This window comes from Cibotium barometz, chromosome 20, assembly GCF_041138505.1.
Source record: "Cibotium barometz isolate CiBa-2024 chromosome 20, ASM4113850v1, whole genome shotgun sequence".
NCBI lineage: Eukaryota > Viridiplantae > Streptophyta > Polypodiopsida > Cyatheales > Cibotiaceae > Cibotium > Cibotium barometz.
This window is the reverse complement of record NC_141065.1, coordinates 50,606,606-50,623,533: the sequence shown is the minus strand read 5'-3', so window position 1 is coordinate 50,623,533 and position 16,928 is coordinate 50,606,606. Positions and strand designations below refer to the sequence as shown.

Here is a 16,928-nt window from a genome sequence, read left to right as displayed (position 1 = left end):
AGATCACAAAGGACATGGAGGGAAAACTCGAAGCCAAGCAGTCAGGATGGGTTGAGGTGGTGAAGAAGAACATCCGTAAAGAAGTGAGAGAGGAGACTCAAAGGGAAGAACACCAAATCATTCACACCACCATTGAGGAGGAGAAGATGAGGCATGCCCGCCGCCTCAACATTCGAGTCACAGGTATAGCCGAGACACCCCACTCCACTCCCGAGAAAGATGGACAGCTTCTATGCATGAAGCTCGGCTATAAGGAAGAGCACCCTCTCCCCTTCACCAATGCATGGAGAGCCGGGAAAGACTCAACACGCAAGCGAGCCCTCATCCTACAGTTTGCAGGAGAGACGGAGAGGGTCACCTTCATGAGGAAGAGGGTCATACTACGGGGTTTAGAGGGAGCTCCTATTTTCTTGGATGATGATCTCACAAGGATACAGCTTGAGCATAGGAGAGCTTGCATGCCACGAGTCTTACACGCGAGGAGAGAAGGCAAGAAGGCCTTCTATCGAGATAGTCGGGTCATCATTGATGGCCGGCCCATGGATTAGCGGTTTGGGGCCTATGGGACATAGACCAGGCCACTGACAAAGATACACATGGCAGTATGGAACTGTAATGGTTCACTATGGGTGCAGCTTGGACGACAAAAGCATGTTATGGTGGGGAGAGACATCATATTTCTGACAGAGACACATCAGAGCCCAGAGAGAGGGCTACCTCGAGTAGAGGGATTCCAGTGGGAGTCAGCATACAGGAGGACCACACGCCAAGGTACCTTGAGAGGGTCGGGGGGAGTAGCAGTTCTATTCAGACGAGAGCTACAGGGGAGACTGAGAGTGGTAGCACAGGATCCAGAGGCCAGATACATGTGGATCAGCTTACAGCTCTCACAGGACAGGGTTATATACATAGCTCTATGTTACTTTTCTCCATCAGGATCCTCCTATGTCATTACAGAGGACATGCCACAGGATGAGGAGACAGGAGCCTCGCCATACACACTTGTCTGTCAGAGGAGATTATGCATTATTCTACATTAGGGGAAGTATTTCTTACGGGCGACTTCAATGCCCACACACAGAGCAGACAGTGTGAGGTGTATGACTATGATGACATGGAGATCCTCCACCCTGTGGATCTAGAGGAGATAGGGGCTAGTCGGGCATCAAAGGACACTGGACCAGACATAGGACATTATGGGGACCACTTACTAGAGTTGGGAGCCAGGCATCGTCTCGTTATTTATAACGGGATGCTACAGTGGCCGAGATTAGGAGGGCTGACATGCTTTCCACATGGGGGTCATAGACGGACCGGAGATACAGTGGTAGACTACATTATGGGGTCTTTGGAGGCATCACAGCTTGTCACCTCATTCTCCATTCCACCTCGTCCTATTGGGGCAGATCATACATACTTGGCATTTTCACTAGCCGGATCATCAGTATCACCAACCCCCCACATATCGACGCCACACACTACCATCTACTTCACACATGACATGGCAGACATATACACTGGCAGGGTAGAGGATGGGCTTCTACTCATGGATCCCCTGGCACCTATGGATACCATTACAGCCCAGCTGGCATCACTCCTACACACGGCTGCATTACAGAGCTTTCCACATCGTGTCCACTCAGGAGAGCCTGCGAGATCTGGGACTATGCCCCAGAACAGATGGTATGATGACGAGTGCAGAGCCCTATACTCACGGCTCCGCATACAGAGAGCCTTGGGAGCCATCACAGAGCAGGAGTCGAGGAGAGAGATGAGGAGACTTACTCGCCGCAAAGGGCGGGCCTTCGCAGAGATACAGGAGCTAGAGATCTTTCATTTCTTCATGAGTAGAGATAGCCCTGTCCCATGGCGGCACTTCAGAGAGCCTCGGACACCGACACCTATTGCAGACCCAAAGACATGGCACACATATGCAGAGGGCCTATACCACGCCCCACAGCAGCCACCTATACCTTAGCCACAGGAGCCTCGACCTACCACAGCTAGTTTCTTTACCCACTCGATGGTACAGGAAGCTATCCGCCGCCTACAGCATGGACGGACCGCCGACCATATGGGCCTGCAGGGTGAGCATCTCATATATGCAGTAGATTCTTTGGCTCCTTTTCTTGCACACCTGTTTAACAGGGCACTAGCAGAGGGTTTAACTGCGGAGTGGACGATGCACACCATTGTGCCGATTCACAAAACAGGGGATATGCTCGATCCGAGCAACTACAGGACGGTTATGGTTGGCCACGTGCTGGCCAAACTGAATGGTGCAGTGTTGGAGCAAGAGCTTAGCTTATATGCTGAGCGAGCAGGTTTACACTCATCAGGGCAGGCAGGCTTCAGGAGAGCTTTCTCTACCACTGACCATGTACTCACTCTGAGATGTATGATTGATCAGGCCAGAGTGAGGAAGAGAAAGCTCTATTGCTGCTTTGTGGATTTCCGCAAGGCATTTGACACAGTACCACGAGAGAGGCTCTTTCAGCGCCTGTAGTCTCTTGGCATACCAGCAGATATGACATGGGGCATCTATGCATTATATGAGCAGGTTTTTGGGCGAGTCAGATGTCCAGGAGTTATGTCCGAGACTATTGCTAGCACCATTGGTGTGAAGCAAGGATGCCCACTTCCCCCCACGCTATTTGGGTTATACATTGATGAAGTGGCTAACTTCATTACACGGGGAGACAGAGATGGAGTTGATTTAGCAAGTACCTCAGTACATATTATGCTTTATGCTGATGATATTGTATTAGTGTCTAAGTCTCCAGGTGGTCTACAGCAGCATCTACATGCACTCAATGGTTTTGCACACAGAGGGGTCTTATTGTGAACCTTGGGAAAACCAAGGTTATGGTCTTTCATACATCGAGACAGGGCAGGAGTCAGCTGACATTCACTCTCGCAGGACGCCAGGAGGAGGTGGTGACATCATATGTGTACCTAGGGAAACCTTCTCTGCAGCAGCCACACGCTTCACCATGGGTTCAGTAGCCAGAGCTAGATTGACACGGGGATATGCAGCATTGGCTATGCTGGAGAGACAGTGCCACCAAACGCATTTTCAGGAGCCCCGGACGAAGGGGTGGCTATTTGACACATTAGTCACACCGGCATTGATGTATGGAGCACGGTATGGGCGCCAGGCCTTGCTACTCATTGGTGGACACAGATGGAGAGACCACAGGCCTTCATGATGGCACCACGCATGATACGCAGCAAACCGTAGGTACCTCATGACATTATCTGAGCAGAGTTTGTTGCGCCTCCTATGATGGTACAGGCCATATTTCAGACTACTATATGCCTGCTAGACATTCAGAGAGATGCAACACGACAAGTTGTCATACAGAGCTTTTGAGGCATCTAGACAGCTGGCTGAGGCAGGAGACAGAGGATCATGGTATTGGGACAATCCGGGGCGGGCAACAAGAAGAGCGGTCTCTAAGCACTCCTCAAGGCTCCCGTGTTGCTCAATGAGCTTAGGGCACAACGCAACACAAACATAAGAACCCCAAAACCACACACTCAACAAGAAAAGGGACACCACCTAGTTATGTGTGTGAACTAGGACACCAAAGATCTTTCTTTGTAGCCAATCAATACAAGCTAACCATATACATCAATCAAAAGGCACACACACCCTCAACAAAACTCATAATATATGATATTGTGTGTGGAGGAGACTAGCATAACATAAATAGATGCACACCAAACTTGGAGAAGAACTTAGAGAGACAATATAAGCTTAATTTTGTTGTCGGTATACACATGGTCTTAAGGTTACGGGAGCCCTCTCACCATACAACCCTCTTACCATGGATTGAAAGGCAACAAATCAAAAACAGGCCCTCAAGCCGCCAAGCATAAAATCACACCACAAAATACAAGGATAGAATTTACCTTAAATCAAATATCGGACCGCTTTGCTAAATCAACTTTAGAGATGTAGGAGTCCAAGATTTTCTACACAATTGCACCCAAACTACTAATCTTATTCATGCAACAAAGGCAAGATACAATTATGATAGGGAGTATGGCATCACTCAAGCCCTCACAATGACATAACTAGCTTCAAGCTTCTCTATGCAATCAAAGGTATTGATGTATAGAGAGAGCTCACAAGTTCACTATCTCCTTACACACTAGAGTTGGGAGTAGTGTACAATGTGTGTAATCCGCCTTCACAAGGAATGGAGGGGCTCTATTTATAGGTTTGAGAAGCCCCAATTAGGATTAAGCCTAATCAATTTATTATGAGAAATCATAGATTATGGATTTTTTATTTTGAAATAAGAGTGGATCTCTTCTTATCCCTTGAGTCTCATGGATGTGGGCTCAAGGTGAGAGAATTGTTGAAGGTGAGAGGAGAGTGTGATGCAGAGGTTTGAACAAATAACTTGTAGTAATGCCTACTCAAAAAGTAGTAGAGTGGGTGCTTATTTACATATGTTTAGTGGTTACTAGTTAGTAATCACTATAAAAGATTAGTAGTACAATGTACAAATGGGTGAGAAGGGCTGAGAGGTTGAGTGAGAGGAGTAAAGATTTGGAAAGATCTTTTGTGTAGTTGAAAGCTCAAAGAAGCTTGGACTCTTCCATGTGTAGATCTTTAAGTTAACCGCCGGTCTCCTTCTTGCATTCGACGCCACAAAAGTTGATTGAGGTGAAGAACATGAGGGTTTTTGTAGATGAAAACCCCATATTTGCAGAGGTTAATATAATACAGTCATGCTGAATTTTTATGTATTTTTTGAGATTGGGAAAATAATTTAGTAATATGGGAGTGGTAGGGAGAGAAATGGAGATGAGGTAGGGGTGTAGAGTAGATTAAGAGCAAATGGAGATGAAAGGAGAGGGCAAAGGTGAAGAGGGTGAGAGAGGACATGAAGTTTGCAGGTTTGATGGAGTGAGAAAGGAATGAGTAAGTATGTAGCTGATGAATGTGTAAGGGAGGTGAGAAGAGACTAGGTGTACCTTGTCGAAAAGTGGACAGACTGGGGTCCAATAAAAAATTCATATCTCACCGCCATTAGCTCCAAAAATTCTCAAAAAATTTGAGCATATTCTTGAGCTCACGAGCTAACTTTTGTCTCTTGATGACCAGTCCAAATTCGGAGTGGAGGTGGGCACAAAAATTTCAGTAGAATCATGTATTTTCTGAATTTTCAAAATCTGTGTTGGTCCCCATCGGTGGAATTTCTTGATAGCTCCAAGAGTGAGCCCCCAATACATCATATCCTGACTTTAGAGACTCAAGTGTATATGGACACTCGTATGGAGGAGATTTTTTTCCATTTTATAGAAGGATTTACATAATAAGAAAAAAACAAGCTAGTACTTTAACTAGTCAACATATCATGATAATATGGTTATTATGATAGGAAATTAAAATAAACAAAAAGATCTAATTGTGAATAAAAATACTAAAATAAAATATACAAAAATAATTGATATATGAAAAACAAAAATACTATACTATGGAAGTCAAAAGGGAGGGAGACCCTCATTATTTTAGGATAGATGAGAGAATAAAAGATGAAATAGTCTAAGGGAAAAAGTGATTTAGGTAGTAGATTTTTTATTTTTTTATTTTTATTTTTATTTTTTTTGGCTTTCTACATGGTGTGGGTAGAAATGTGAGGACATAGGATTTACTTATGCATAGTGAAGTTGAAGCATATCTACAATGATGGTCCAAAAGTATTATGAAAAATAAAATAATAATAATAATAAATATATAAAAATATACTTAGGTTTTGTAATACACACACCTAATGAAGTATTTACATAATTAGAGAAAATAGAGATCCCCATATTTAGGCCCTTGTATGAAATGAAATATTTACACAAAATAGGCCGTAATAATTTTATTTATTTTTGATAAGTTGCTAGCAAAAACTCTTTTTTTTTAATAATATAAAAATATATAGAAGATATGGGTAAAGTCCCTAACGCACACACACTTATTTACAGTGAAAAGGTATTTATGACAAAGAGTTTATGTGATTTTTCTTGACCGAGGTAGCTCCCTGTGGTAATGTGGATAGTCGAAAAAACGGCTATCATTTAGCGCTCCCCCTAGATGATGGTATATTCATGTACCATCATAAAGTAGGCCTTCTAAAGCAAGTGGTGTAATGTAGTTCTCTTGTCCATCTTTCTTATGTTCCTCGTGTTTTGCACCACAGACATCACTCAAACAACAGAACTTACATGCCCTTTTATCTCCTTTTTGTGGTTGCTTTTGTAAGTCTGTCGGTAGAATGCGACTCAAGTATGGCTTGAGTCTGTAGCCATTAACCTTCTTAGAATGTTCTTTGCCATCCAAATCCATGAGCTGATAATAGCTAGAGTTGAAAACCTTCTTGACAATGTATGGTCCCTGCCATCTAGTTTCAAACTTGACATCAAACCGGTTATCAAGTCGATTGTCATACCTTAGCACAAGATCTTCTTCTTTGATGCCCTTATCTTTCAAAGTTGCATTGAACTTCTCCGCTGCATCCATGGCTTTTCTTCTATAACACTCGTATGCAGCTCCTCTTTTCCACTCTAGCTCAACTAAAGTGAGAAGTTGATCCACCCATGCATCTTGATCTCCTAGTCCACCTTTTCCATGTAGCCGCATTGTTGGAATGTTGAGCTCAATAGGCTGCAATGCTTCTTGACCATAAACCAAGTGAAAGGGCGTAAACCCCGTTCTTGGTAGGTAATCCGGTGTGCCCATAGTGCTCCATCAAGGAACTCGTCCCAAAGCTTCGTCTTGTTCTTCACCATCTTCCTTATGATTCCTGCAATGACATCATTAGCCTTCTCTACTAACCCATTTGATTGGGGATAGTAAAGTGTGCTATGACGATGTGAAATATGAAGCTCTTCACAAACTTCGGTGAGCAAACCTTTTCTAAAACCTGGACCATTGTCAGAAACAAATCTCTAAGGGTGTGCCAAATCTGCAGCATATATGAGTGTAAACAAATTTGCTTACAGTCTTTTCATTCTCCCTTGCCACACTTTGAGCATCCACCCACCTAGTCATGGAGTCTATGGCCACTAAGATGTACAATTTTTCATTTTTAGTTCTAGGTAGTAGACCCATAGCATCAATGCCGCATTTTTCAAATGGACCACTTGCAATGACTAATTGGCGTGGACCATGTAGCAACCTCTTATTACCATTGACTTGGCAGTTATGACAGCTCCTACACCAATGTTGGACATCCACATGTAAGCTTGGCCAAACATACCCAGCAAGCAAAATCTTTTTCACAGTTAGTTCTTGAGCAAAATGACCACCACATGCTTCTTCATGCAAACCTTCTAAAATGGCTGGAATCTCCTTGGTTGTTGGTACTCTTCTGCACACTTGATCTTTTCGTTTTTGGTAGAGGGCACCTTCTAAGAACAAGAAAGAACTTGCCCTCTTCATGAGCCTCCTCTTTTGTGCCCTTGTGAAGTCTTGTGACAATTCACCTTCCAAGATGTAGCTCACTATGGAAGCCAGTGTCTCCATTCCTTGGTACCGTGGTTGCTTAATAGCCGCTACAGCCAAGACTACTTGCATTTCCTTCTTAACACATGCAACAGCTTGTTGTGCAAGTAGATCAACATCCTCATTTTGTTTCCTAGAAATATGATATAATTGCACCTCCTCAAATTGATTAAACAACCTATGGATAGCATGAACCTTTTGCCTTAATCTTTCATTCTTGCATGTCCAAATACCTACAAGTTGCCTTACAATAAGAAGTGCATCCCCTTTTACCAGGAGACGTTGGATCCCTTGATTGATGCACACCTTTAAGCCATGAAGTAGTATGTCGTGTAGAACTTGGCAAGTTGACCTTCTTCTTCATAACCACCTCTCCACTTGGGTTGAGCAGCACCAGCCCTCCCCCTGCTTTACTTGTAGCTTTTCTAAAAGCTCCATCAAAGAACAAGGTGAATGCATTAGGTATAGTTTTGGGTGGTGGCAATGGTAGAGTCTTTACTTCAAGCACCTTAATCTCCTTTTCATGCACTCTATAAGTGAGAATCCCTGCCAATTGTGCACGCACACTATCTTCTACCTTGAAAGAGTATTGAAATTCTTGCAATTCCATAATCCACTTTGTGATTCTAGCGCTGAGAGTCATTTGAGAAGACACCCAAGGAAACAAATTTTCTGCAGTGAGAATTACAAAAGGTTTTGGTAACAAGTAGGATCTAAATTTTCTCATCGCAAAGATGAGAGCAAGCATCATGAGTTCCGCTTCCGTGTAGCCTTTCTCCAAGACATTCATGACCCTACTAACAAAGTAGATAGGCCGCATCCTAGTACTGTGGGGATCTTGCTATAACAAAACTACACCCACTGTTTCCTTTCCCACACTAGAGCTAACGAAGAAAGTGTACTCCCAACAAGGAGGCATGAGTGTTGGTAGCTCTGACAAAATGACTTTAATGTTACAAAAGTACTCCTCAAGCTCATTAGACCATGCAAACTCTACTTGTTGAGTCAATTTTTGCAAGGGGTGAAGTAACTCTGAGGCTAAGTGAATGAAGCGTGACATGTACTTCACCTTTTGAATGAATGAGATGGCCTCCTTGAGACTCTTTGGAGATGGTAGATCGATAAGAGCCTTTGCCTTTGTAGGATCCACCTCAATGTCTTTGGAAGAAACCTTATGACCAAGCAAGATTACTTCATCCTCACCGATATGACATTTGTCGGGATTGAGTTGGCCCCCCATGTCGTAGAGTTTCTTCAAGTCTTCTTCCACCCTCTGCACATGCAATGACTTAGAGCTATAGATGCAAAAATCATCTATGAACACTCTAATGGATTTCCCAAAGAATGCTTGAAACACCATGTTCATGAAACGTTGAAATGTTGCTGGAGCATTGGTCAAACCAAATGGCATGACTCTGAAAGCATAACAACCCCAAGGAGTGATGAAGGTTGTTTTCAATTGATCCTCCAATGCAATCCTAATTTGAAAGTAACCAGAGTAGCCATCACATATCGTATACTTCTCATGACCTGCTACCTCATTTAGGATCTCATCTTGAAATGGGAGAGGAAAGTGGTCTCTTTTTGTCGCCTCGTTGAGTGGACGATAGTCCACACACACCCTCCATTTGCCGTTCTTCTTGGGAGTGACCATGATGGGAGAGACCCACTCTGAATTTTCTACAGGATATATGAACCCCGTTGCTAGAAGCTTCCTCACCTCTTTGAGTAGTGCTTGCTCCTTGATGACTCCTAGTCTTCGTAGCTTTTGTGCCTTAGGTTTGGCTTCTGGCTTTAGCTCGATCTTGTGTTAAATGGCCTCTACGCCACGCACATCTGTGTAATCTTTAGCAAAAAAACTAGGAAATTTCCTTAGTACACATTTAAACTCCTGTCCTTTCTCCGATGTAAGCTTTTTTGAGAGCATAGCATCAAACATTTCTTCATTATGCACAATTTGGTCTTCTTGAGAGCCTACCTCCTCCAAACCTTGACAGGGTGTCTCTTTGTCTTTTGCTCTGAATCTTACTCCCATGACTTCAATGGAAGACTCCTCTTCCGTAGTGCTACTGCCGCTCTCTTCCTCTGAGGTGTCATCGGTCCAATCCTCCTCAGTTTCATCTTGAGAAGATTCTTCATTTATCTCCTCTCGTCGTTGCTCCTTCATGTCAAAGATAATCTTCTTACGATTTTCATTCCTGCAAATTAACTTTCCATTTTCCCAATCCTGCAAAGCTCGCATTCTCATTAGCCATGGTCTACCTAGGATAAATGGATAACCACTTCCCTATGTAGACATAACATAAAAATCAACAACCTTCTTAATGCCAAAAACTTCCACAGAAACATTCTTACAAATCCCAAGACACTTTGCTTTGCTATTGTTTGCCATTTTCACCTTAATTTCACGTGTTTCATGAATATGCATGCCTAGTCTTTGCATAAGGTCCTCAGTCATGATGCAAATTTGTGCACCCCCATCTACTAGACCCTTCTTAACTAGCCTTCCCTTGATGTAACAATCTAATATAGATGTAATGTCCTCATCCATCTCGGCTTGTGAAATTTTTACAACAGGTACATTCTCTTTTGTTTTTCTCCTAGTGCTCACGGCCTTTGTTAATTCTCTCCTAGCTTGTGGACATAAGGCTAGAAATTGAGGCCATGGGATATCAGGACCCTTACCTCTCATGTCTTCCCAAAAGGTTGTATGGAGCCATATCATGTCCAAGGGGGAAATCGGAGGTTTATACAACGTTGTCTCCTCTTAACTTCCTTGTTTCTCTTCACTTTCTTTCCTCGTCCATGGTCACTTTGTGATGCCACACCCTCCTTTTCCTTCTCTTTTCCACGCCCTCGTTTGATACCATTTGCTTCAATGTCTACCTCCTTGGTCTTTGTTACCTCTACCACATGTACATTTGGGCCCGGCAAGGGCGGCATTCCTTCCATTCCTCGTGGAGGTGGTCTTGTTGTATTGGGCCTTTGCAAAATCATCGGTTGTTGTTGACTAGTGCCTTCACCTGCATTCATCACTGGATAATTCATGTTAGGCTTCCCTGGCTCCCCACGAGGCCAAGGACAATTATACATCCCATGCCCTGACTCTACGCAATTTCAACATTGCAAGAGTCGCCTAGGTCGTGGCTCTCGTTCTTCAACCCTTTTGGCTTGGCCCTTCTGTTCCACAGCTTGTGCAAAGTGTGGAGACAAGTTATTTAAAGACTCATTTAACTTTTCTATCACCTCGACTGTGACCTCAAGTAATTCTCTACGAGTGCAAGACTGTACCTCTTCCCTAGGCTTTGAATCATCAAAGATAAACCCCCCCTTAGCATACACCTCATCTTACGGAGTTTTTTGGTAGCCCTAGCCTCAACAACATCAAATGTTGTGGGCTCTCCTGACTCTACTTGCAATTTTAGTGATGGGTACATCCCTGCAATAAATCTCTCCTTCTTCAAGAATTCTGCACCATCTCCAAGGTTAGGAAGACTACGCAACCAAAGAGTCCAAAGACGTAAGAATTCTTGCTTATAACTCAAGTAGTCCTCTAGATCCTTTTGCTTATGAGCAACTATTTCTTGCCATAGCTTTTGTGTGTTCAAAGAAGTGAAGTAATTGTCTCTAAAAAGTTGTATGACCCCCTTGTAATCTACTCGTGCATGTGCAGGTAGAGATTGAAACCAAGTGGAAGTATCTCTTCGTAAGACCAACTCAAACATGTCTAAGCACTCTTGGTCTCCTACCACTCTCTTTATGTGGAGTGCCATTCTAAAGTTTGATAAGAACAACTCGGCATCCTCACCGGGCTCTCCAAAGAATACGGGGTAGCCACTCATTTGCCTAGTGTTATCCATGCTTAAGAAGAAGAAGCACAAATATGATTGCACAAAGGTCTTCCTTCACTCTCTCTCTCTTTTTTTTTTTTTTTTTCCAAAGTAGAATGAAAATGTAGACGTCAAAGCTTATGTCATAACGAATCAAAGGCAAAATAAATGGATTAACTGAGGCATTAATGGTTGCTACTTGCCTAGGTCCAAACATACGACGAATGACACGCTGAAATTGCAACTTACTACCAACAACTATGTGTATTTCTTGCCTAGCATAAGAAATTAGCCTACGGTATAAGTCTTCTTGATTTTTAAAACTAAGCTAAAACAAGATGAAAATATGCACATCAAAGGAAATGGTGTAATCTACAATGGGAAGTATGACAAGATTAGGTGATGCTAAAACCTCTCTTAGTCTTTCTGGACCAAAAAGAAAAACCATGCGTTGTTGGTAGAAAATTTTTCTATCAATGCAAACATTCACTCTAATGGAGTGCACCCAATGAAACTGGTTGAATTGAATTCCAAGAGGATTGGGAGGAGGTGGATTATTCATGAAAGATCAAACAAAAGTACCAACTTTCCTTCTTGAAATATGATACCCAACAAGCACACAAGGATATCGATGTACCTTAAATACCCGTTCAAAAACTGCTCGTTCCTCAATGGGGGCACCAAAATTGGGATAGTCCGGGGCGGGCAACAAGAAGAGCGGCCTCTAAGCACTCCTCAAGACTCCCGTGTTGCTCAATGGGCTTGGGGCACAACGCAACACAAACATAAGAAGCCCAAAACCACACACTCAACAAGAAAAGGAACACCACCTAGTTATGTGTGTGAACTAGGACACCAAAGATCTTTCTTTGTAGCCGATCAATACAAGCTAACCATATACATCAATCAAAAGGCACACACACCCTCAACAAAACTCATAACATATGATATTGTGTGTGGAGGAGACTAGCATAACACAAATAGATGCACACCAAACTTCGAGAAGAACTTAGAGAGACAATATAAGCTTGATTTTGTTGTCGGTATACACATGGTCTTAAGGTTACGGGAGCCCTCTCACCATACAATCCTCTTACCATGGATTGAAAGGCAACAAATCAAAAACAGGACCTCAAGCCGCCAAGCATAAAATCACACCACAAAATACAAGGATCGAATTTACCTTAAATCAAACATCGAACCGCTTTGCTAAATCAACTTTGGAGATGTAGGAGTCCATGATTTTGTATACAATTGCACCCAAACTACTAATCTTATTTATGCAACAAAGACAAGATCACTCAAGCCCTCACAATGACATAACTAGCTTCAAGCTTTTCTATGCAATCAAAGGTATTGATGTATAGAGAGAGCTCACAAGTTCACTTTCTCCTTACACACTAGAGTTAGGAGTGGTGTACAATGTGTGTAATCCGCCTTTACAAGGAATGAAAGGGCTCTATTTTGTTGGGTTTTATGCTATCATAGTAGCAATGAAACGCGTTTCGCTGTCCCTGAGGCATACGAAACGTTTCGAAACGTTTCGTTGTTTTTGAAACGAGTTTTTTTTTTTTGAATTTTTTTTTTTCCCAAAACTGCAATATCCACGTTAAAAAAAACGTGGCTGCCGTTTTTGTGCGTTTCTGTGCGAGCGCCGAGCAGCCTGCATCTTCGAAGTCACGCCGGCGCACAGGTTCTCACGCGTCCAGCGGCCAGCCTCGCAGTGCGCACTCTAGCGTGACTCGTGAGTGACCACTGACTTGCCTCTCTCTCTCTCTCTACACCTCTCTCTCTCTCTCTACACCTCTCTCTCTCTCTCTCTCTCTCTCTCTCTCTCTCTCTACACACACACACAGGCTACAGCCGTGCTGCATTGCTGTCGTCTCTCTCTCTCTCTCTCTCTCTCTCTCTCTCTCTGTACACACACACGTCACACGTGACACGTTCTCTCTCTCCACCTCTCTCTCTCTCTCTCTCTCTCTCTCTCTACACACACACGTCCTCTTTACACACCTCTCTCTCTCTTTAGTATTTCTCTCTCTCTCTCTCTCTCTCTCTCTCTCTCCTCTCTCTCTCTCTCTCTCTCTGTACACACACGTCACACGTCCTCTTTACACACCTCTCTCTCTCTTTAGTATTTACACCCTCTCTCTCTCTCTCTCTCTCTCTCTCTCTCTCTGAACTACAGAATTATGATTAAAGTTATAAGGCTGAAAATTAACCTGAAGTTTGAACTTTGAAGGCTGAAATTTTCTTGAACTTTTTACAGAATCGAGATGGGTCGCAATCGTGATGCTGTATGGGCCCATGTCACCTCACTTGGAAGATACGGTGGGTCTGGGGCCGAAAAGTGGAAGTGCAATTTCTGCTTATTAGTGACCGGCGGGAGTGTAACCCGCATCAAAGCCCATTTGTCTGGCTTGAAGGGTGAGGGCATTTGTGCTTGTCCCAGGGTACCAAAGGCTGTGTATGACAGTCTACAAGAATGGAAGAAAATCCAAGAAGGGGTTGTAGACTCTAACACAGGTACAGGTGTCGAGGAAGAAGAGAGCTCCGAGGCAGTGGCAAAGAGGGGGAAAACTCATGTGGCTGAAAGCCAAGATTCCTTTGCAGGTGGTGTGTATGCAGGTACGAGCTCTATGCCAGTAGCGGCTCGTTCTAAATTGCCGGTTGTGGGGTCTCTCAAGAGAGGCAATATCAAAGCAGGTTTTCAAAAGCAGGCTGTGAAAGAGGCAACTCGAGAGCTCACTAAGCTCTTCATACAATGTGCCTTGTCTTTCAACATACTACGCACAAATCGTTGGAAATGTGCCATGCGTGCCGTCAGTCGGATTGGGTACGAGTGGGAGGGACCCAACTATGAGACTATGCGCACTAAAGAGCTACGCAGAGAGCGTGCACAGGTGCATCACGAAATTCAGCCATTAAGGAAGACTTGGGAAAAGTATGGTTGCTCATTGCTTTGTGACGGGTGGTCAGATGTACGCAAGAGAAGTGTGTACAACATCTTGGTGTCCTCTTGCAAGGGCACAATGTTTTTGCGTGCCATTGATGCATCCCAGCCAGGCACAGTGGTTACAGGAGAGTTCATTTGGCGCCATTTGCGTGAGGCTGTTTTGGAAGTTGGGCCGGAAAATATTGTGCAGGTTGTGACTGACAATGGTTCAAATTGTGTCAGTATGGGCCGCATGCTTGAGGATGAGTTTCCACGCATTGTTTGGACACCATGTGCCAGTCATAGTTTGGATCTTATGATGGAGGATATGGGCAAGCTAGGTTGGTTGCAGGAAGTATTAAATACAGCTCGCTTCATTGTCAAATTTGTCACAAAGCGGCCCAAGATCCTTTCTATCTACAGGGCACAGGGTGAGTTGGAGCTGTGTAAACCCGCCACCACTAGGTTTGCATATATGTTCATAGTGCTTGATAGAGTAGTAAGAGTACGAAAGGGACTCTTACGACTAGTGGTGTCCAAGGAATGGTATGACTGGGAAGCTGAAAATAAGTGTTCAAAGTCAGATAATTTTGTTAGCACTATCATGGGTGCTGAGTGGTGGGCAACAGCAGAGGGATTGGTGAGGATTTTACAACCTTTCTACAGCGTATTACGAATCACCGACATGGAGGGTTGCACCATGGGCCTCTTATATGGGTACATGGACAAGCTCGGGGAGTGCCTTATAAAGGCAACTGGTATTTCTGACATCCAGTAAGTATTATATTTTACTTCTCTTTAAATTTCAGCTCTAAACTTTATTTAATATAAACTCTAAATCGTGATTCGTGATTCGTAATGTTCAAAAAACTAGGAAGGCCAGCCTCCGTGCTATTTGGCAAGATCGTTGGGATTGGTTTCATAGACCAATCCATGCAGTGGCCCACATTCTCCATCCTTTGTGGAGACACGAAGATCAGGCATGTTGCGAGGAGTTGGAGGATGGTTGGACTGAGTATGTCACAGCATGGGTGGGTGGAGATGTGGATCAGTTGGCTACCTTGGAGCAGCAGCGGCTTGCCTTCCGCAACAAGACAGGAAAGCATTTTGGGTCACCGACTGCTGAGTTGCATTCAGGGATGTTACAGCCTGTATCTTGGTGGGAGAAATATGGTATAAGTGCCCCACAGTTGGTGAGTATTCATTAAAGTTTTATGCTCATGTCACATGATATATCATGATTCATGCATGTGCTTTCACCTGTGTCATGGATAATGAATCATGTCTCATGTGTGATTTTTCGGGTTTGAATTTTGGCAGAGGAGGCTTGCTATGAGAGTGCTTTCACAGGACTGCAGCTCAGGTCCTTGTGAGAGAAATTGGAGTACATGGGCCCTTTTCCATACAAAGAAAAGGAACAAATTTACCACTCCACAATTAGAGCGGTTGGTTTATTGTCATTGCAACCTCCGTCTACTTGAGCAGAGAGGTACTTCTATAGAGCCGATTCAGGTGAATGTCGACAAAATCGACATTGAGAAAGTGAAAGACATCCCAGAGATCCCACCTGATGAGCAGGACATTTACACCATGTTATATGAGGAGGCGATGCAGGGAACCAGGCAAACACGTAGCCGCTCTCGAGCCAGGGTGGGCAGGGATACACATGGTGCTAGCAGTAGCAGGAGTTTTGTACGTGGCACAGATGATGGTGGTAGCACGAGTGTTGCATGTGAGACAGCGACAGCAGCAGAGGATGTAGATGACTCTTCTGATTGGACCACAGCTTCTGAGGCATCTGATGTTGCAGATGAGGATGAGAATCTTGAGTTGGATGATGCAGAGGAGGATGAGTAGGCTCTCAGAGTCTAGTATCTACTTAGTACCTACTACCTAGTCATGACTCATTCTCATTTTCATTTATGATTTTTTGACATGTATGATGTATTATGTCATGTTTGACATTGGAGGCTACTAGCTAGAGCCTTGGATAGTGTTGTTATTTTTAGATATTTTTGAGTTTCTTTCATGTATGGTGTTAGTGACAGTCACATGTCACATGTGACATACTCTCATTTGCTTCAGCCATAGCCCATGTGGCATACTGGCATGTGACATTTATGATGTATCATGTGACATTTCTCATTTTATGGATTGCCACTCTTTGGTCGTGACTCCTTTTGCCATTTGGTTACTTGTAAGTTGTAAATCGTAAATTATTAAGTTGTGCTAATTTATTTGAGCCTGAGATCAAGGTAACATGTGTCCTCCCCCCCCCCCCCCCCCCCCCCCGGGGACCCTTGCCGTTTCATACTTCTGGGCTTCACCATGAAACGTTTCGAAACGTTTCGAAACGCGTTTAAAAAACCTTTTTTATGAAACTCCTGGCTACTATGTATGCTATGTATGCACCCAGGGGAGTGCTAGTGATTATCAGTAGGTTACTGGGATACTTTTTACTTCAGTTAGTGGAGGTTTCCACCTGGCACAGTTTATGGCCGGACCATGTGAACACACTTTTAGGTCACATCTTTTATGTGGCTATTGTACTTTATTTTATAATTATCAATATATGAGCAGTCGTGTTCCTCTCTCTCACTCTCACGCCTCTAGCTGATGTGTCTTCCAAAACCCTGACCCTAACAGCCATATCCCA

At 43.6% G+C, this 16,928-nt stretch overlaps 2 protein-coding genes across 3 annotated transcripts in view; one reads left to right on the top strand and one right to left on the bottom strand.

Annotated features, from left to right (window-relative positions):
* LOC147627988 (alpha/beta-Hydrolases superfamily protein) overlaps window positions 1–16,928 on the bottom strand; it is an 89,359-nt gene that overhangs the window by 22,878 nt on the left and 49,553 nt on the right. The window lies entirely within an intron of this gene.
* LOC147627989 (uncharacterized) lies at window positions 13,536–16,129 on the top strand. Its single transcript, XM_086815056.1, has 3 exons — window positions 13,536–15,046; window positions 15,147–15,465; window positions 15,593–16,129. Exons 1-3 carry the CDS (start codon window positions 13,614–13,616, stop codon window positions 16,127–16,129), a joined length of 2,289 nt encoding a protein of 762 aa, XP_086671182.1. The 5' UTR covers window positions 13,536–13,613.